The sequence below is a fragment of the Erinaceus europaeus genome, chromosome 4 (assembly GCF_950295315.1).
Source record: "Erinaceus europaeus chromosome 4, mEriEur2.1, whole genome shotgun sequence".
NCBI lineage: Eukaryota > Metazoa > Chordata > Mammalia > Eulipotyphla > Erinaceidae > Erinaceus > Erinaceus europaeus.
In genome coordinates this window covers 100189080-100211532 of record NC_080165.1, presented here as the reverse complement: position 1 = coordinate 100211532, position 22453 = coordinate 100189080, and the positions used below count along the sequence as shown (strand labels likewise).

The 22453-nt window shown below is 46.7% G+C and overlaps 1 protein-coding gene across 1 annotated transcript; it reads left to right on the top strand.

Moving 5' to 3' along the window:
* The first annotated feature begins 4944 nt into the window (after positions 1-4944).
* LRRC23 (leucine rich repeat containing 23) lies at positions 4945-22369 on the top strand. Its single transcript, XM_007537065.3, has 8 exons — positions 4945-5392; positions 6420-6619; positions 6700-6809; positions 9428-9681; positions 12497-12627; positions 14312-14448; positions 20999-21294; positions 22055-22369. Exons 2-7 carry the CDS (start codon positions 6467-6469, stop codon positions 21270-21272), a joined length of 1059 nt encoding a protein of 352 aa, XP_007537127.1. The 5' UTR covers positions 4945-5392; positions 6420-6466; the 3' UTR covers positions 21273-21294; positions 22055-22369.
* Positions 22370-22453: the final 84 nt, after the last annotated feature.

The window sequence follows — 22453 nt, the reverse complement described above, 5'->3', positions numbered from 1 at the left end:
TTTTTTAATGGGGAGTCCGGCGGTAGTGCAGCTGGTTAAGCACACTTAGCGCCAAGCACAAGGACCCGCATAAGGATCCTGGTTAGAGCCCCTGGCTCCCCACCTTCAGGGGATGTTGTTGAGCCAGATGTTGTTGTGCGGCTGCGGAGAAGAGAGAGAGGAGGAGAAGAGAGAGAGGAGGGGTCCAGAGCAGAGGAAACACAAATCTTTATTTGCACTGGCACCTCAGAGTTGGGTGCTAGAGAAGCAGGTTGGGCCACGTGGAGGTAGCGAAAATGGCCGCCTCACACAGTAACCTTTCCTGCGTCTGAACACCTGAGTAAAGCGCTGGCAAGAGAGTGAGGTGCTGAAAATGAAGGGCTTTTATAGGAGCAGCTTTCACGAGAATGGGAAGGGGGAGGAGTAACCATAGCACTCCAGGATAGGATGATAACTCTCGTGAGAATGGGAGGGGGGAGGAGTAACCAAAGCACTCCAAATATCACGGGGATATAGACAATGCCCTGAGGGCACAACATGGCTGAACAGGCACTCCAGAATGTCCCAACTCTCGTGGGAACCAGCAGTAGCCTGAGGGGAAAACATGGCAGATGTGACTGCATTGGCACAATTTCCCAGCAAGGGGAGTCATTTCACAAGTGGTTAAGCAGGTCTGCAGGTGTTTATCTTTCTCTCCCCCTCTCTGTCTTTCCCTTCTCTCTCCATTTCTCTCTCTCCTATCCAACAACGACATCAATAACAACAACAATAATAACCACAACAGTAAAACAACAAGGACAACAAAAGGGAATAAATATTTTTTTTAATTTAAAATAATAATAAGGGGGAAATGTCTGCCAGGAGCATGGAGTTGCCATGGAAACATCAAACCCCAGTGATAACCCCGACAACAAAAATAAACGCATGCTTACGCAATAAGACAGTCCTGAGGCTCCAAAGTTCAATCCCCCACACCACCATAAGCCAGCACTGAGAAGTACTCTGGTAAAATCACCATCATATATATACATACATACATATATTAAAAAGGCAAGGTGACCCAGGTGGTGGCTTATTAGATAAAACATTGAACTCTCGGGAGTCGGGCTGTAGCGCAGCGGGTTAAGCGCAGGTGGCGCAAAGCACAAGGACCGGCATAAGGATCCCGGTTCGAACCCCGGCTCCCCACCTGCAGGGGAGTCGCTTCACAGGCGGTGAAGCAGGTCTGCAGGTGTCTATCTTTCTCTCCTCCTCTCTGTCTTCCCCTCCTCTCTCCATTTCTCTCTGTCCTATCCAACAATGACAACAACAATAATAACTACAATAATAAAACTACAAGGGCAACAAAAGGGAATAAATAAAATAAATATTAAAAAGAAAAACATTGAACTCTCAAGCATGTGATCCCAAGTTTGATCCTCAGCACTGTATGTGCTAGAATGATGCTATGGCTCTCTTCCTTCTTCTCCCTGTCTTGTAAGTAAGTAAGTAAGTAAGTAAGTAAATAAATAAATAAATAAATGTTTTAAAATAAGCAAGAAAGGTGGTCCGAGAGGTAGTGCAGTGGTAAAGCTTTGGACTCTCAAGCATGAGGTCCCGAGTTTGATCCCTGGCAGCACATGTGCCAGAGTGATGTCTGTTTCTCTCTCTCCTCCTATTTTTCTCATAAATAAATAATTTTAAAAAAATAAGCAAGAAAGGCAGCTGAAGAGGTGATTTAGTGGTAGAGCACAAAAAAATGAAAATGGAGAAATGGAGAGAGGAGGGAAAGACAGAGAGGGGGAGAGAAAGATAAACACCTGCAGACCTGCTTAACCGCTTTCTTTTTTTTTTTTTTTTTTAAAGATTTTATTTATTAATGAGAAAGATAGGAGGAGAGAGAGAGAAAGAACCAGACATCACTCTGGTACATGTGCTGCCGGAGATTGAACTCAGGACCTCATCCTTGAGAGTCCAATGCACCACCTCCTGGACCACAGAGCACAGAATTTTCAATTGTGGGCCAGGGTAGATAACATAATGGTTGTGCAAACAGACTCTCATGCCTGAAGCTCCAAAGTCCCAGGTTCAGTCCCCAGCACCACTATAAACCAGAGCTGAGCAGTGCTTTGGTTAAAAAAAAAAAATTCAGTTGTGAGGTCCCTGTTATTATGTATGCCAGAGTGGTGTTATGGTTCTCTGTCACTAATAAATAAATATCAATTAATACTAATTGATTATATTACTAATATTAATTAATATACATACAGTCTGGGAGGTGGTGCAGTGGATAAAACCTTAGACTCTCAGGTATGAGATCCTGAGTTCCATCCCCGGCATCACATGTGCCAGAATAATGCTGTGGGTCTCTCTCTCTTTCCTCTGTCATAAATAATTTAAGAATGAAACTTTTGTAAAATTATATGAACTGCAGAGGTACACACAGCTGTTAAGTGGATGGGTGGCTTTGGAATCTGGTATCTCTGACCTTAAAGCCCCTGCTAGCTTCATACATCCAGAGAGCAGACTTCTATTAATTGTGTTACCCAGGCTGGGCAGGGCAAAAGATATTAATATTTACTTATTCTATACTACCACATTTGCCATCAGACCACTTTGGATGTTACAAGAAGTCTGTAACATGCCCAGGAAGTGGCAAACGAATAAAGCATTGAGTTTTCTTTTCTTTTTTTTTTTTTTATGTATTCCCTTTTGTTGCCCTTGTTGTTTTTATTGTTGTAGTTATTATTGTTGTTGTTATTGATGTTGTTGTTGTTAGATAGGACAGAGAGAAATGGAGAGAGGAGGGGAAGACAGAGGGGGGGAGAGAAAGATAGACACTTGCAGACCTGCTTCACCACCTGTGAAGCAACTCCCCTGCAGGTGGGGAGCTGAGGGCTCCAACCCGGATCCTTACACTGATCCTTGTACTTTGCATACTTTGCACCATGTGTGTTTAACCCGCTGTGCCCAACTCCTAGCATTGGGTCTTCAAACATTAGATCCTAAGTTCAGTTCCTGACATCACATGTGCCAGAGTGAAGCTCTGGTTCTCTCTCCTTTTCTCATGAATTATTATTCATTATTATTATTGTCATATTTTACCAGAGCACACTGATAACACTCTGGCTTATGGTGGTGTGATGATGAAACGTGTGACTTCAGCATCTCAGGCATGAGAGTGTGTTTGTATAACCATTATGCTATCTACCCCCATATTATTTTTTTTCCTTTTGTTGCCCTTGTTTTATCGTTGTTGTGGTTATTATTGTTGTTGTTACTGATTTCGTTGTTGTTGGATAGGACACAGAGAAATGGAGAGAGGAGGGGAAGACAGAGAGAGGGAGAGAAAGACACCTGTAGACCTGCTTGTGAAGTGACTCCCCTGCAGGTGGGGAGTCAGGAGCTAGAACCGGTCCTTGCGCTTTGTGCCATGTGCGCTTAACCCGCTGCACTACGGCCCGAACTCTCGCACCCCATATTATTTTACCAGAACACTACTCAGCTCTAGCTTACGGAGATGCGATAAATTAAACCTGGGATCTGAGATCCTCAGGCATGAGAGTCTTTTTGTATAAAAACTACACTATCTCCCCACCATAAAATCTTAAAAGGGCTGGGGAGACAGCTTGCCATGTGCACTTAACCCGCTGAGCTACCGCCCGGCCCCCTATTTATATATTTTAATGAGAGAAATACAGTGAGTGAATGAGTGAGACCAGAGCATTGCTCAGGGTTGTCTGATGGTGGTGCTAGGGATTGACTGGGATCTCAGGCATGAAAATCTTTTTGCATAACCATTATGCTGTCTCCCCACCCCCACAGTATCATTTCTTTCTTTCTTTTTCTAATATTTATTTATTCCCTTTTGTTGCCATTGTTGTAGTTATTATTGTTGTCGTCGATGTTGGAGAGGACAGATAGAAATGGAGAGAGGAGGGAAAGACATAGAAGGGGAGAGAAAGATAGACACCTGCAGACCTGCTTCACTGCCTGTGAAGCAACGCCCCTGCAGGTGGCAAGCTGGGGACTCGAACTGGGATCCTTATGCCGGCCCTTGCGCTTCGTGCCACGTGCGCTTTACCGCCCGACTCCCAGTATCATTTTTTAATTGTGTAAATAGTAACTCTGGGCTGGGGAGACAGCATGGTGGCTATACAAAAGACTCTCCTGCCTGAGGTTTCAGGTCCCAGGTTCAATCCCCGGCACCACCATAAGCCAGAGCTGAGCAGTGTGCTGGTCTTTCTGTGTCTCTCTCTTTACCTCTCTGATATTAATACTAATAAAGATATTAAAAATACTAACCCTGGATGAGAGGTATTTGAAAGGGCACATGTTGTCTTGTCCCCCAAAAGGGTTACACCAAACCAGTGGAGGGTACAAGGAGTAAAATCTCTCAAGATGGCTCAGCTGGTCATCCTCCTGCCTTGTAAGCATGAGGTCCTGAGTTCGATCCTGGGCGCTACACCTGTAGCAATGGCTCCTTTTTCTCTGTTGTTCTCTCACACTAGCAAATAAAAAAGAAGGGGCTGAGGGAGATAGTGCCGTCAGTAGCACAAAAGACTTTCATGCCAGAGACAGCATGGTCCCAGGTTCAATCTCGGGCATCACCAGGAAGCATGGGTAAGCAGTGCTCTGGAAATGATGATACGTTTCCTCAAGTGAGTTTAGCAACCAACCCGAAGTGAAGAGCGCTTCGAGTACAGATTACACTCATACGGCCGCACTGTCAGTGGGTTTAACGAAGCCCATTTCACAGATGAGAAAGTGGAGTCTCCGTTGCATCTCAACGGAAATGCAAAGGGCAGATCTGCTAAGACACGGGCCTCGCAATACCTGGGGCTCACTACACTCCATCAAATCATCTTCCAAAGGTCTGGAAGTAGCTTAAAGGAAGAGGATGAAGGCGGATCCCCGCTTTTGCTTTAGGCGCCTGCTTCGTGCACCAACACCGCGTTGTCATTGAGGCTGCCGGTCCCCTGGAGATGACGCGATGGCCCTTGAAGCCCCCGCCCCGCCCACGGCTTCCGCTCTCTGCAGACTAACGAGTGGCATCCCAGTTCCGGGGCAGTGGAACGAGGCCCCGTTACCAGGCAACCGCTGACCCTGAGGCCTGCCGGAGGGTTTTCAGTTGAGCTAGTCCAGCTCTGCGCTCAACTGTCACCCAACTCCGCGCCCCGCCCCCGTTGCTATAGCAACTGTACACAACGCCTCCTTGCTCACCTTTCAAAACAGACTCCTTTCCCAGAATCGCTGCGTCCCTTTACGATTTTATTTTATTTTATTTTATTTTATTTTATTTTATTTTATTTTATTTTACTTTACTTTACTTTACTTTACTTTATTTTATTTTATAAAGAGAGAAAAAAGAGGGAGAGAGAAAGAGTGATGTCTACAGCATCGCTTCACCTCTTGTGAAGCTTCTCTCCTGCAGGTGAAAACCTCGTGCATGGTAACAGGTGCACCCAACTCGGTGCGCCACCGCCCAGCCCCGCTGTGTCCCTTTGCAAGGGAAGATCCTTGGGGAGGGGAGACTGGAGCCCAAACTGCTGGGCTGGTCCCAGAGACAACAGGGGAAAGGCGCTCAGTGGGTGGGAGAGTTAGAAGAAAGGAGATGAGAACTGGACAAGGGGGAGCCCCAGCTGCTGAGGAGTGCAGGAGCCTCCGAGAAAGGCGGCTGAGGCCTTACGGGTCTGGGCAGGGCTGCCCAAGGGACAGGGCTCCCTGGACATTGGGAGTCAGAAGGAGATGTTCATAGCCTCTGGAGGGGCCTCAGGGGGTGGAGTGCAGGCCTTGCCTGTGGGGCGCCCTGGGTTCCATCCCCAGCTAAGCAGATGCCTGAATGGTGTCTGGGGTTTCTCTTCTCACATAAAAATCAATTAAAAAGTTTTTTTGTTATATATTTGTTTTCCCTTTTGTTGCCCTTGTTTTTTATTGTTGTTGTAGTTATTGTTGTTGTTGTTGTTATTGATGTTGTCATTGTTAGGACAGAGAGAAATGGAAAGAGGAGGGGAAGACAGAGAGGGGGAGAGAAAGACAGACACCTGCAGACCTGCTTCACCACCTGTGAAGCGACTCCCCTGCAGGTGGGGAGCCGGGGGGGCTCGAACGGGGATCCTTGTGCTTCGTGCCACATGTGCTTAACCCATTGTGCTACCACCTGACTCCCAAAAATCAATTTTAAAATAGTTTATTTAATAAAAATGATACAGAGAGAGACCAAAGCACTGCTCGGCTTTGGCTTGTGGCAGGGCTGGGGCCTAATCTTGGGACAGAGCTTTGGGCATAAAGGTCTTTTGCAGAACCAATATGCTGTCTCCTCAGTTCAAAAATCAATCCTTTTTGGAAAGCAAAATGTTCACAGGAATGAATAAGGAGCGTTAGGCAGAGATGGTAATGGGAGGGCACCTGGAAGGTGGGGGTTAGGGACGGGCAGCTGCTGAGCTCATCTTCTTTCTCAGGAGGAGGGCTGAGCTTGATCTGATTCCAGAACCTTCCATGGGGAAAAATGACAGATGAAGAGGATCTGGAAGACTATGATCTGGACCAGGACCAGGACCAGGACCAAGACCAGGACCAGGATGACCTTGACAAAGAAGATGATGATCAGGAGACAGAAGAGTGGGATGAGTTAGGGAAAGAGGAAGAAGTCTCTGAGGAAGTGAGCCTGCAGGTGGAGGTGTCCCCCATTAAGGGAGGGGGTCTTGGAGACCAGGATGCCAACTCCCCTTCCTCCTGCAGTGGGTGCCAACGCCCCTCACAGAGGACATGATGAAGGAAGGCCTCTCCTTGCTCTGTAAGACAGGCACTGGGCTGGCACATGCTTACGTCAAGTTGGAGGTGAAAGACAGGTGTGTTGTGGGGTGAGAACCAGAAAAGGAGTGTGAAACCCTGGGGTCCAATATGCTTTCTCACCTTCATTCCTGGGTATTTCAGCTGAGAGTTTATATCCCTTTCACTTTGGGCCAGTGGAGAGGGAAGACAAGAGTTGACTTTTCAAGAGCTAGGATTTCTTGTATCCAAGCTGGCCTGGAGGAATTGGGGGCTGTGAGGGTAAGGGGGGCATATGTGTCTGGGGGGGCTCCCCAATAGTCCAACTCCCTCACATGTCTCTTTAGACATGCTTAGTCCTTCATAGACACAAGTCCCCTGCCCCCTGCTAAGACCCATTTCCTCTCTTCTATATCCCTCTGCCACCCTTCTCATCTGCTACCTATTCTTTTTTTTTTAACTTTTAAAAATATTCTTAAATTTTTCAAAAAATATTTCTTTATTCCCTTTTGTTGCCCTTGTAGTTTTATTATTGTAGTTATTATTGTTGTTATTATTGATGTCCTTGTTAGGTAGGACAGAAAGAAATGGAGAGAGGAGGGGAAGACAGAGATGGGCAGAGAAAGACACCTGTAGACCTGCTTCACCACTTGTGAAGCAACCCCCTGCAGGTGGGAAGCTGGGGGCTTGAACTGGGATGCTTGCACATCACATGCGCTTAATCCGCTATGCTACCACCCGATTCCCATTTTAAAATTTTTGATAGGATGGAGAAATTGATAGGGAAAGAGGGGATAGAGAGGAAGAGAGAAAGAAAGATATATCAGCACCACTTCACCAGTGGTGAAGCTTCCCCCCTGCAGGTGGGAACTGGGGTCTTGAACCTGGGTCCTTGTACATAGTGACATGTGTGCTTTACTGGGTGTGCCATTGCCAAGCATCCTTCCCTCTCATAAACTCCTTCCATATTGCCCTCTGTCAAGCCTAACGATTTTAAATATTTATTTATTATTTATGAATCTTTACTGCTCCAAGTCAACATTTTCAGATAAAAAGAAACAGAAAGGTGGGGCAGTGAAGCAGTGCTGCAAGTATCTATCCATCTTTCTGTCTCTCTATGAAAGGTTTATTATCTTTGCTAAGACAGTGATCTTGAAAAAATATTTATTTTAATGAGAGAGAGAGAGGAGTACTGCTCAGCTTAACTAATGGTGGTGTTGGGAATTGAATCTGGGACCTCAGAGCCTCAAGCATGTAAGCCTTTTGCACCACTATTACTTATCTTCACTGTCCCTAGACTTCTAAAAATATTTATTTATTAATATTTATTATTTATTGGATAGAGACAAATCATGAGGAAAAATGGAAATAGAGATGGGGGAAAGAGAGTGGTCTGGGAGGTGGCACACTGGATAAAGCATTGGACTCTCAAGCATGAGATTCTGTGTTCAATCACCGGCAGCACATGTACCAGAGTGATGGCTAGTTCTTTCTCTCTCCTCCTATCTTTCTCGTGAATAATAAAATCTTAAGGGGGGCGGGGAGAGATGGGGAGAGAAAGTGCTGCAATATTGCTTCATGCATGAAGATTCCCCCAGCATGTGGAGACTGGGGGCTTGAACCTGTATTCTTGCACAAGGTAACATGTTTGCTCAACGTGGTGCACCATTACCTGGTCCCAGCCCCTAGATTAAAAAAAAAATTAAAATTTTTTATACTTATTGATTTTCCCTTTTGTTGCCCTTGTTTTTTCATTGTTGTTGTAGTTATTGTTGTTGTTATTCATGTTGTCGTTGTTAGATAGAGAGAAATGGAGAGAGGAGGGGAAGACAGAGAGGGGGAGAGAAAGACACCTACAGACTTGGTTCACCGCTTGTGAAGCAACTCCCCTGTAGGTGGAGAGTCAGGGGCTTGAACTGGGATCCTTATGCCGGTCCTTGTGCTTTGCGCCATGTGCGCTTAACCTGCTGTGCTACCTCCCGACTCCCACTCCTAGACTTTTAAAAAAAATTTTAAAAAATATATAGTTATTTATTTTCCCTTTGTTGCCCTTGTTTTTTATTGTTGTTGTAGTTATTGTTATTGATGTTGTCCTTAGGACAGAGAGAAATGGAGAGAGGAGAAGAAGACAGAAAGGAGGAGAGAAAGATACCTGCAGACTTGCTTCACTGCCTGTGAGGTGACTCCCTTGCAGATGGGGAGCTGGGGGATCAAACTGAGATCCTTAGGCTGGCCCTTGCGCTTTGCGCCATGTGCGCTTAACCCACTGTGCTACTGCTTGACTCCCCCACCCCTAGACTTTTTTTTTTTTTTTCCTCCAGGGTTATTGCTGGGCTCGGTGCCTGCACCATAAATCCACCGCTCCTGGAGGCCATTTTTTCCCCTTTTTGTTGCCCTAGTTGTTGCAGCCTTGTTGCGGTCATTATTGCCATTGTTGACGTTGCTTTGTTGTTGGATAGGACAGAGAGAAATGGAGAGAGGAGGGGAAGACAGAGAGAGAGGGGAGAGAAAGATAGACACCTGCAGACCTGCTTCACCGCCCGTGAAGCGACTCCCCTGTAGGTGGGGAGCCGGGGGCTCGAACCGGGATCCTTACGCCAGTCCCTGCGCTTTGCGCCACGTGCGCTTAACCCACTGTGCCACTGCCCGACTCCCACCCCTAGACTTTTAACTGGAACCTGGCCTTTATCATCCCTAGGGAGCTGACAGATATCACTTTGCTTCGATCCTACATCCATCTGCGCTATGTGGACATCTCTGAGAACCACCTGACAGACCTGACCCCACTCAACTACCTCACCCACCTGCTCTGGCTCAAGGCTGACAACAACCAGCTGCGGAGTGCCCGAATGAATGTGCTTCCCTACCTGCAGATTGCCAGCTTTGCCTACAACCAGATCGGTGATACGGAAGGCATTTTGCACCCCCGGCTGAGCAGTCTGGATCTCAAAGGTTGGTCCCGAGAAGGAGCTAGAGAAGACTCTTTCCTCCCTAGCCTGAGACCAACAGGAGCAGGCAGTGTGGCCTTTTGAGAATACCACATAGCAATCTGAAGTCATTGATTCATTCATCCCAACACTGATCATGATTCATCGTGATAGCTCTATGCTGAAGTTATAGCAGTGAACAAAGAACGTGTGTGTGTGTGTGTGTGTGTGTGTGTGTGTGTGTGTGTACCAGGGATCAAACCCAAAGCCACATCCTACAGTGATAAGGTTGGAGGGTGGCTTAGGAGAAAGCATAGTGAGTAGGAGGCTGGATCTGTAAGTATGAGGCTCAATCCCTGGCACTGCTTATGTCAAGGTTCTTGGGGTTCTCTTTCCCTCCTACCAAATAATAAATACATCTAAATAAACAAACAAAAACTCAGGGAGGCCAGACAGTGAAGTACCTGATTAAGCTCACACACATTTCAGTGTGTAATGATCTGGGTTCAAGACCTCATCTGCAGGGGGAAATTTCGTAAGTGGTGAAACAGTGCTACAGTGCTACAGTGCTCTTTCACTCTCTCTTTCCTTCCCTCTCAAGTTCTGTCTCCATCCAAAAAATAACTCCATATTCTAAAGTCAGAGATATGACTTAGCAGTAGAAAGTTTTAAAAAAATATATATTTTGTTTGTTTTATTTTAGTGAGAGAGCTACAGAGGGAAAGACAGACAGACCAGAGTCCTGCTCAGCTCTGGCTTATGATGGTGGTGGGGACCTCAAAACCTCAGGCATAGAAGTCTTTGCGTAACCGTTATGCTGTCTCCTCAGCCTAAGCATGTGTTTTACATACACAAAGTCTTGAGTTCAATTCCTCTCACCACATAGAAGTAACAAAGACAACTAACATGTGGAACTCTATGAATGATGGAGTGGTGTTTTGATTTCTCTTATAAATTAAAAATTGAGCTGGTGAGGTGACTTAGTGGTAGAGCACATGCTTTTTTTTAAATTTCTTTATTGGGGAATTAATGTTTTACATTCAACAGTAAATATAATAGTTTGTACATGCATAACATTCCCCAGTTTCCCACATAACAATACAACCCCCACTATGTCAAGAGCACATGCTTTTTATGGTTACTACCTGGTTTCCATCCCCAGCACTACATTAAAACAATAAGGAAAAAAAAAAAGGAAAGAAAAGCCCTATTTTTTTTTTAAAGAAAGAAACTTTCATTTTATTTATTTCTCTTTTGTTGCTGTTGTAGTTATTATTATTATTGTTATTGATGCTGTCGTTGTTGGATAGGACAGAGAGAAATGGAGAGAGGAGGGGAAGACAGAGATGGGGAGAGAAAGATAGACACTTGCAGACCTGCTTCACCACCTGTGAAGTGACTCCCCTGCAGGTGGGGAGCCAGGGGCTCAAACGGGGATCCTTAGGCTGGTCCTTGTGCTTTGCGCCACCTGCGCTTAACCTGCTGCGCTACTGCCGGACTCCCAAAAAGCCCTATTTAAAAAAAAATATTTATTTATTTATTCCCTTTTGTTGCCCTTGTTTTATTGTTGTAGTTATTATTGTTGTTGTTGATGTCATCATTGTTGGATAGGACAGAGAGAAATGGAGAGAGGAGGTGAAGACAGAGAAGGGGAGAGAAAGATAGACACCTGCAGACCTGCTTCACCACCTGTGAAGCAACTCCCCTGCAGGTGGGGGGCCAGGGGCTCAAACTGGATCCTTAAGCTGGTCCTTGCGCTTTGTGCCACCTGTGTTTAACCAGCTGTGCTACCTCTGGACTCCCAAAAGCCCTATTTTTATATGGTTTACATTCTAAGTGAGAAAGACAACAGTGAACACAATAAGTAAATTTATACAAAATTTTAAAAAGGTTTATTAACAGAAGAGCAGAGGGATGACAGAATAACTCACCTGTATAGTTTGCTGCTTTGACATGTGTACAACCTAGGTTTTAGCCTACCCCTCACCACACTGGAGTGTTGTAGTGTCTCTCTCTCCCTCCCCTCACTGTCTCTATCTTAGAGAAAGAAGTAGAGCACCACTCTGGCTCATGCCAAAGATCAGATCAGGAACCTCAGTCATGCAAGTCTGATACAGTACCATTTGGGCTATCTCCTAACTGTTCACTCTTAAAAACAAACAAACAAACAAAAACAAAATCAGGAGAGAAAGAACCAGACCATCACTCTGGCACATGTGATACTGGGGATTGAGCTCAGGGCTTTGTTTTTGAGGGTCCAGCTTCACCCACTGTGCCATGCGCCACCTCCCAGCCCTATAAATAGCACACTGAAAGGAGGTATATGTTATAGAAGAAAAAAAAGATTCATAGGAGGGGATGTGGGGCACAGGTGGTCATTCCCAACAGGTTGGTGTGAACAAGCATCATTTATGAACTGACATTTGAGCAAAGACATGAAGCAGGAGAGGACACCACCATGTGGATTCTTTTTTAAAAAAATTATTTATTAATTAATGAGAGGGATAGGAGAGAGAGAAAGAATCAGGTATCACTTCGGTACATGTGCTGCCAGGGATTGAACTCAGGACCTCATGCTTGAGAGTCCAGTGCTTTATCCACTGTGCCACCTCCTGGACCACCCATGTGGATTCTTTATTCAGTGCCCCTGGGAAGCATAGTTGGACCTCCTCAGAGGTCCTTGGACTTCCAGGTCCTGTAATGTTAAATCTGAAGCGAATCTTTCTCAGACCCAGCTGGCATTGGATGGACAGGATGATATGGAAGGTCCCCAGACTCAGATGAGGGTGGTGAACCTTCATGGGGGACTTCTGAGCTCCTGACAACTTCCTGTTCTTCAGGGAACCGGATTCAGATGGTGACAGGTCTGGACCCCATGAAGTTGCGCAGTCTGCACACACTGGAGCTTCGGGGGAATCACCTGACTAGCACTCTGGGACTCGAGCTCCCGACACTGAAGAATCTTTTCTTGGTAGTACATTGGGGCAGAGGGTGGTATGTGGAGGAGACTACCACTCTGGGGACCAAAGGGCCTGGCTTTCAATGGGTTCACTTATTCATCCCCATAGGGGCCGGGTGGTGGAGCATCTGGTTAAGCGCACATATTGCAATGTGCAAGGACCTGGGTTCTAGCCCCTGGTCCCCACCTGAAGGAGGGAAGCTTTGTGAGTGGTGAAGTAGTGCCACAGGTGTGTCTCTCTCTCTCTCTCTCTCTTTCTCTCATCAGTTCCCTCTTGATTTCTGGCTGTGTCTATTCAATAAAGATAATAAAATTTTTAAAAAATCATTCCCATGATAATCAGGGTCATTTATTGAATCCTTAGTGCTAAGGGCCCAACATAAAAAAGCTGAGGAGCACAAAGAAGACAGCATAATGATTCTACAAACAATTTTCAGACCTGAGTCTCTGAAGTTCCAGGTCCAATTCCCAGCACCACCAGAAGCTGGAACAGAGCAGTGCTCGGGTAATAAATAAATGAAGCAAGCAAGCTAAGAGGCTGATAATCCATAGCACAATGGTAAAGTGCAGATGGTTAGCTTTTTTTTTTTTTGTCTCCAAGATTATCACTGGGCTCGGTGCCTGTACTACAAATCCACTGTTCCTGGAGGTTTATCTTTTTCCCTTTTGTTGTCCTTGTTGCTTATCATTGTTGTTATTGTTTTTGCTGTCGTCATCGTTGGATAGGGACAGAGAAATGGAGAGAGGAGGGGAAGACAGGGGGGAGAGAAAGATAGACACCTGCAGACCTTCTTCACCACCTGTGAAGCAACCCCCCTGCAGGTAGGGAGCCAGGGGCTCGAACCGGGATCCTTATGCTGGTCCTTGTGCTTCACGCCATGTGTGCTCAACCTTCTGAGCCACAGCTAGACCCCCATTAAAATTTTTTTTTGTTGTGGTCTGGGAGGTGACACAGTGGTAAAGCTTTGGACTTTCAAGCATGAGGTCCTGAGTTTGATCCCCGGCAGCACATGTGCCAGAGTGATGTCTGGTTCTTTCTCTCTCCTCCTATCTTTCTCATAAATAAATAAAATGTTTTTAAAAAAAATAAAAATAAATAAAAATTTTTTGTTATCTTTATTTATTGGATAGAGACAGCCAGAAATCATGAGGGAAGGGGATGATAGAGAGGGAGAAAGACAGAAAGATACCTGCAGCCCTGCTTCACTACTCACAAAGCTTTCCTTCTGCAGGTGAGGACTGGGGGCTTGAACCCAGGTCCTTGCTCACTGTAATGTGTGAGCTCAACCAGGTGTGCCACCATTTGCCCCCCCTTTTTTCCCCAAGTGGCTACACAAGGAGACTGATGTCCAGATATCAGGCTCTGAAGGCCCCTGAAATGTTTTAATCTTTTAGACACTTAGCCTCTTCATCCCTGGATGTTCTGAAGTCATGTCTCAGTGGAACAGAGAAGGCTGGGGGATGGGCTGGAGTATATTCTCCTTAATTGAGGTGGCCTTGGTTGGGGACAGTGGCCCTTCCCCTGGAACAGCAGCAGCTCTTGGGCTTCCCTCCTCCACTCTTGTTCCCCTTCCCCCCTCCATGTTCCAGGCACCCCATCTGTCTTGTAGAGATCTTTTCTGGCTTCATCTTTCCCTAACTTCCTCCTTTATCCCTTATCCTTCTCCCAATGGACCTGCTGTTCTGGGGGAGCTAGGCCCAGAACATGCTGAAGAAGGTGGAGGGCTTGGAGAACCTAGCCAACCTCAACACCCTGCATCTTCGAGACAACCAGATTGAAACACTGAGTGGCTTCTCCAAGGAAATGAAGTCCCTGCAGTACCTCAACCTGCGGTAGGCACCCCTCCTTATCCCAGGGGCAGCTTTTGACTTTGTGTTCCCTCTTGGCCCATCTCCCAAGCCCCCAGTCCTAACTGCCTCTCTCCTCTATTTTCACCTCTAATCCTCTCCTTTCGTTCCATTATTGTTATTTTATTTTAGATTTGTTTATTTACTAGTGAGAGAGACAAAGAATAAAAAACATCAGAGCATCACTCTGGTACATGAGATACGGGGAACCAAACTTGGCACCTCATGCTTAAGAATCCAATATTAGGGGGGGTCGGGCGGTGGTGCAGTGGGTTAAGCGCATGTGGCGCAAAGCGCAGGGACCGGAGTAAGGATCCCGGTTCGAGCCCCCGGCTCCCCACCTGCAGGGGAGTCGCTTCACAGGCGGTGAAGCAGGTCTGCAGGTGTCTTTCTCTCCCCTTCTCTGTCTTCCCCTCCTCTCTCCATTTCTCTCTGTCCTATCCAACAACGAATTGCGTCAACAAGAGCAATAATAATAACCACAACAAAGCTACAACAAGGGCAACAAAAGGGGGGAAAAAATGGCCTCCAGGAACGGTGGATTCATGGTGCAGGCACCGAGCCCAATAACCCTGGAGGGGGGAAAAAATAAAAAATAAAAAGAATCCAATATTAGGGAGTCGGGCTGTAGCACAGCGGGTTAAGCGCAGGTGGCGCTAAGCTCAAGGACCGGCGTCAGGATCCCGGTTTGAGCCCCCGGCTCCCCACCTGCAGGCAGGTCCCTTCACAGGCGGTGAAGCAGGTCTGCAGGTGTCTTTCTCTCCCCCTCTCTGTCTTCCCCTCCTCTCTCCATTTCTCTCTGTCCTATCCAACAACAACGACATCAATAATAACTACAACAATAAAACAACAAGGGCAACAAAAGGGAATAAATAAATAAAATAAAATAAATTAAAAAAAAAAGAATCCAATATTAGAGGCAGCCACTTTTTAAAAAAATGTTTTATTTATTTATGAGAAAGATAGGAGAGAGAGAACTAGACATCACTCTGGCACATGTGGTTCAAACTTGGGACTTCATGCTTGAGAGTCCAAAGCTTTATCACTGCACCACCTCCCGGACCACTGAGGCAGCCATCTTGCTTAAATGCACACACTACAGTGCACATGGACCCGAATTCAAGCCCCTGGTCCCCACCTGCAGGAGAAGAGCTTCATGAATGGTGAAGCAAGGCTGCAGGTGTCTCTGTCTCTCTCTATCTCCTCCTCCTCCTCTCAATTTCTCGTCTCCATCCAATAATAAAGAAGGAAAGAAAGAAATAGAGAAAGAAAGAAGAAAGGAAGGAAGGAAGAAAGAGGGTGTCGGGTGGTAGCGTAGCAGGTTAAGCGCACATGGCGTGAAGCACAAGGACGGTGTAAGGATCCTGGTTCGAACCCCCAGCTCCCCACCTGCAGGGAACTTGCTTCACAGGTGGTGAAGCAGGTCTGCAGGTGTCTTTCTCTCCCTCTCTCTGTCTTCCCCTCCTCTCAGTTTCTCTCTGTCCTATCCAATAACAATAGCAATGGTAACAACAACAAAAATAACAACAGTGGTTTGGGAGGTGGCACAGTGGATAAAGCATTGGATTCTTATTATTATTATTATTATTATTATTAGTGTTTTTAAATATTTATTTATTTTCCCTTTTGTTGCCCTTGTTTTTTTATTGCTGCTGTAGTTATTGTTGTTATTGATGTCATCATTGTTAGATAGAACAGAGAGAAATGGAGAGAGGAGGGGAAGACAGAGAGGGGGTGAGAAAGATAAACACCTTCAGACCTGCTTCATCACCTGTGAAGCGACTCCCCTGCAGGTGGGGAGCTGGGGGCTCGAACCGGGATTGTTCCACCGGTCCTTGCGCTTCGTGCCACGTGCGCTTAACCTGCTGCGCTACCGCCCGACTCCCTAAAGCATTGGATTCTTTTTTTTTATTCTTTTATTTATTTATTTATTTATTTATTCCTTTTGTTGCCCTTGTTGTTTTATTGTTGTAGTTATTATTGATGTCATTGTTGTTGGATAGGACAGAGAGAAATGGAGAGAGGAGGGGAAGACAGAGAGGGGGAGAGAAAGACAGACACCTGCAGACCTGCTTCACCGCCTGTGAAGTGACTCCCCTGCAGGTGGGGAGCCGGGGGCTCGAACCGGCATCCTTCCGCTGGTCCTTGTGCTTAGCGCCACCTGCGCTTAACCCGCTGCGTTACCGCCTGACTCCCAAGCATTGGATTCTTAACCATGAGGTCCTGAGTTCAATCCCTGCCAGCACATGTACCAGAGTGATGTTTGGTTCTTTCTCTTCTCCCATCTCTTTCAGGAATAAATAAATAAATTCTAAAAAAAAAAAAATGACAACAACAAGGGTAACAAGGGCAACAAAATGGGGAAAATGGCCTCCAGGAGCAGTGGATTCGGTGCATGCACTGAGCCCCAGCAATAACCCTGGAGGCAAAAGAAAGAAAGAAAGGAAGGACGGAAGGAAGGAAGAAGGAAAGAAAATCCAATATTTAGAGCAGGGGAAATAAGTATAATGGTTATGTAAAAATACTTTCATGTCTGAGGCACTAAAGGTTGTGTTCAACCCCCAACACCACCATAAGCCAGAGCTGAGCAGAGCTCCCAAATAAATAAATAAATAAGTAAAATGAGTAAATAAATAAGTAAAAGTCCAATATTTGAGGCTAGGCAAATAGCTGAACTGGTAGAGCACTGGCCTTTCATGCCTGAGGCTACAGGTTTGACTCCTGGCACCACATATACTGGAGTAGTGCTCTGTCTTGTCTCCCCTCTCTGCCTCATGTGAACTCATTTATGTGTAATAAATAAAAATTTTTTAGGGAGTCAGGCAGTAGCACAGCGGGTTAAGTGCAGGTGGCGCAATGCATAAGGATCCCGGTTCGAGCCCCCAGCTCCCCACCTGCAGGGGAGTTGCTTCACAAGCGGTGAAGCAGGTCTGCAGATGTCTTTCTCTCCCCCTCTCTGTCTTCCCCTCCTCTCTTCATTTCTCTCTGTCCTATCCAACAACGACATCAATAACAACAACAATAAAACAACAAGGGCAACAAAAGGGAATAAATGAATAATTTTTAAAAATTAAAATTAAAGTATTTTTGATTTGTGTGTGTTTGTTTTAGTTATCATTATCATTATTCCAGAGCACTACTCAGCTCTGGCTTATTGATTGAACCCAGGACTTTGGAACCTCAGATGTGAGTCTTTTTGCATATCTATTTTGTTATCTTCCTTTTGCAGTAAAATAAGTCATATAGGGGCCAGGCAGTAGCACAGTGGGTTAAGTGCACATGGTGTGAAGTGCAAGGATTGGTGTAGGGATCCTGGTTCGAGCCCCTGGCTCCCCACCTGCACAGGGGTCGCTTCACAAATGGTGAAGCAGGTCTGCAGGTCTGGGGAAAAAAGTCACACACACACACACACACACACACACACACACGCACACACGCACACACGCACATCACAATACTCTATCCACTCTACCAATTGCCAGGCTATCTGTATATCATCTACCTATCTATTTATCTATCTTATGTATTTTTTAAAATATTTATTTATTCCCTTTTTTTTGCCCTTGTTGTTTTATTGTTGTAGTTATTATTGTTGTCGTCGTTGTTGGATAGGATGGAGAGAAATGGAGAGGGGAGGGGAAGACAGAGAGAGGTAGAGAAAGGTAGATACCTGCAGACCTGCTTCACCACCTGTGAAGTGACTCCCCTTCAAGTAGGGAGCCGGGGGTTCGAACCACGATCCTTAGGCTGGTCCTTGCGCTTTGCGCCACCTGCACTTAACCTGCTGTGCTACCGCCTGACTTCCCAAGGAAAGGTTTTATCCTGAGTCACCAGGCAGGGTCAGTGACATTGACATCAGTATAGAGTTTCCCTCTGGTTGTTCAAACTTCTGTGGGGCAACAACATTGGAAACTCAAGAAGTCACAGTTGTAAATTGGTGAATTTTTAGGTGATTTTTTTTTCCTTTTCTTTTTAACAGTTATTTGAGGGACTGTTCAGTGGAACACCTTAAATGCAGAGTACAAAGTGCAGAAGACCCACACACGATCACCGCTGGTGATTGAACACAGGACCTATGCTTGCAAATTCAGCACTTTACCCTCTGTGTGAGCTCACAGACCCACGTTTAAGCCTCTGGTCCCCACCTGCAGGGGAAAGCTTCATGAGTGGTGAAGCAAGGATGCAGATGTTTGTCTATCTCCTTCTCCTCTCTCAATTTCTCTCTGTCTCTCACCAATAATAAATGCAACTAAAATATTAAAATAAATTGATGTAACACATAGGTCTCAGGTGTGCATCACTGAAGAAAAAAAAAGAGGGATCTGGGTGGTAGCACAGTGGGTTAAGCGCACATGATGCCAAGTGCAAGGACCAGCATAAGGATTCCGGTTCGAGCTCCCAGTCCCCAGCTCCCCACTTGCAGGTGGGTCGCTTCCTAAGTGGTGAAGCAGGTCTGCAAGTGTCTGTCTGTCTTTCTCTCCCCCTCTGTCTTCCCCTCCTCTCTCAGTTTCTCTGTCCTATCAAAAAAAACAAAACAAAACAAAAAAAAACTACAGCAACAACAACAACGACAGCAATAGCTATAAAAAACAAAACAACAAGGGCAACAAAAGGGAAAAGTTGGCCTCCAGGAGCAATGGATTCATAGTGCGGGCGCCGAGCCCCAGCAATAACCCTGGAAGCAAAAAAAGGGGACACATATTACCCCTTTGTCAAGGGGACAAGCAGAGAGTTAGAGACTTGTACACTGAGCCATCTCAGGATAGGAAGCTCCCTCTTCACGCTAGAAGGCCTCATCCCATCTCGACTCTGAATTCCTTCCTATGGGAACCCTTTCATTAAACCAACACTCCAAACCCAGTTGCTTTTCCATTCTAACCTCTGAGTGGGTGTGACTGAGAGAGTCTCTCCCTGCATGGGTGATGGCCCTCTCCCTCCCCAGCTACAAGATAAGATTGTGACCTAGCTTGGCCACCCTAGTATTCACTGCAGAAAAGAGTATGGCACACATGAAATCCTTAATGGGCAGGATCAGGAGGGGAGTAAGTTTGCAAAGTATATCTGCCAGTGCTTGGCAACCTAATCTATAGATGCAGGGTTTCTTTATTTATAATTATTTATTTTTTTGCCCTTTTGCTGTCCTTGTATCCTTGTTGTGGTTACTATTGTTGTTGTTGATGTCGTTCGTTGTTGGATAGGACAGAGATAAATGGAGAGAGAAGGGGAAGACAGAGAGGGGGAGAGAAAGATAGATACCTGCAGACCTGCTTTACTGCCTGTGAAGCGACTTCCCTGCAGGTGGGAAGCCGGGGGCTCCAACCGGGATCCTTCCGCGGGTCCTTGTGCTTTGCGCCACGTGCGCTTAACCTGCTGCACTACTGCCCGACCCCCCCCCCAAAATTATTTTTTACCAGAGCACTGCTCAGCTCTGATTTATGGTGGTGCAGAGGGGGTTATTATTTATTTACTTATTATTGTATAGAGACAGAGAGCAGTTGAGGTGGAAGGGAAAGATAGAGAGGGGGAGAGACAGAGAGACACCTGCAGCACTGCTTCACCACTAGTGAAGCTTCCCCCTGCAGGTGGGGACCAGGGGCTTGAACCAGTGTCCTTGCACACTGTGATGTGTGCATGTAGCCAGATGTGCTACCATCAGGTCTCCTATTTATTTATTTATTTATTTTATTGCCACCAAAGTTATCACTGTGACTCAGTGCTGGCACTTCCAGTCTACCATTCCCAGCATCCATTTTTTTTTTCTATTTTATTTGATAAAAGAAATAAAAAATTTCTTTTTTCTCTCAAAAAGAAATTGAGAGAGAAGGGGAAAGACAGAATGGGAGAGAGAACGATAGACACCATAGGTGCCTGCTTCACTGCTTCACTGCTTGTGGAGTTCCTCCCTGCAGGTGGGAAGCTGGGCTTGAACCCTGGCCCTTGAGCATTGTAACATATGCACTCACTGCCCAAACTCCTTTTTTTTACCAGAACACTGCTCAGCTCTGGCTTATGATGGTGCAGGTTACTGAACCTGGGACTCTGGAAGCTTAGGCATAAGAATCTTTTTGTGGGGAGTCAGGCGGTAGAGCAGCAGGTTAAGCACAAGTGGCGTAAAGCGCAAGGACCGGCATAAGGACCCTGGTTCAAGCCCCCAGCTCCCCACCTGCAGGTGGAGTCGCTTCACAAGCCATAAAGCAAGTCTGCAGGTGTCTGTCTCTCCTTCTATCTGTCTTCCCCTCCTCTCTCAATTTCTCTCTGTCCTATCCAACAATGATGACATCAATAACAATAACTACAACAATAAAACAAAGGCAACAAATAAATATTTTAAAAAACTTATAAAAAATCTCTTTGCATAACCACTATGCTATCCCTCTCCACCTCACCTATAGATGCAGGGTTTCTAGGGAAATCAGAGACCTGTGGGAGATTCTCTCTCAACCAAAGGTAAAGCACTCCTCACCAGGCACCTTTCCTGGTAGCTGGCTGCCAACATCCAATGATCTGCTAAACCTCTCTTGATTTTACTCGTCAGGAGCAACATGGTGGCTGACCTGGCGGAGCTCTCCAAGCTCCGGGACCTGCCTAAGCTTCGAGCCTTGGTGCTGCTGGACAACCCGTGTGCAGATGAAAATGACTACCGCCAAGAGGCTCTGGTGCAGATAGCACAACTCGAACGCCTAGATAAGGACTTCTATGAGGAGGATGAGCGGGCTGAGGCCGAGGAGGCCCGTCAGAGGATCAAGGAGGAACAGGAGCAGGAAGCTGAACCTGACCATGAGGTGGAACTGGACCAGGCCCCGCTCTAGCACTTCTGGCCCCCAGAAGACAGTAAGGAAGAGGACAGGGAGGCCGGAGGACAGGAGGAAGCCAAGGGTCTGGCAGATAGGAAAGGCCAGTCAAGGAGGGGAAAAGATGAAGAATGGAATAAGGCAGGGAGAACCTGTGGTGGCGACTGGGGGTGTTTCAGTGCAGAGAAAAGACAGGAAGAAGCTGGGAGGAGCTGAGAAAAGGCAAGAGGTTGGAAGTGTGTGTGAAAAGCAAGAGAGGCAGAGAGGGGATGGAGGTGGGGAGTGTCTTACCAGAATGCAGCTGGACCTAGGAGAGAAGGCAGGAGGGGAAGAAAGAGCCTGCAGTACAAGTCTGAAGCTAAAATTGACAGGACACAGGGCTAATAGAAAGCTAAGAGGTGGCACCAGGCAGTGGTGCACCTGGTTAAGCACTCACATTACAGTGCCCAAGGAGCCAGGTTCAAGCTCCTGGTCCCCACCTTCAGGGGAAAAGCTTCACAAGTGGTGAAGCAGGGCTGCAAGTGTCTCTGTCTCTCTCCCTCTCTATCTCCCCCTCCCCTCTCCATTTCTCTCTGTCTCTATCCGATGTAAGTAAATATTAAAAAAAAAAAAAAAGAAAAAAGAAAAAGAAAAGAAAAGAAAGAAAGCTAAGAGGTAGAGAGGCCGGCAGAGGTGCAGTGGATAGGTGCTGGGGGGCCTGGCCAAGTCCGCAGGGCCCTTCGGATGTTGGGGGGCGAGGGCAGAGACTACAGTGGGAACAGGACCAGCCCAGAGAGTTTACCCCTGTCCTCTTCCTTCAGGAGACCCAAGGCCCAGTTTAGGGCGGCACCACCTGCACACACCCGACCTGGAGACATAGGACACCCAGGACCTGGGGATTCATCCCAATCTGAGTTAAGAGTATGGGGGCGGGGGTACCTTGGGCACCGTGGGAGCTGGCCCTGGAACCCCGGGCCAGCCTGGACTGACCGAGTTGGCTGCGGGGGAGGGCGGGTGTTGGGAACAGCCTGGTTCTGGAATAAAGAGACATTTGGATACTGTTGCGTCTCCCTGCCCAGGGGAGCCTGCCTTGGGTTGCTCTCTTGCGCGCTGGGAGGCCCAGGAGTGAGTGACAGTCAAGGGGGGCCGAGCGTGGGCGCAGGCTGGGTCCCCCGCAGCCCTGCCCCCTCCCGGGGCCGCCCCCGCCCGCGCCCCCCGCC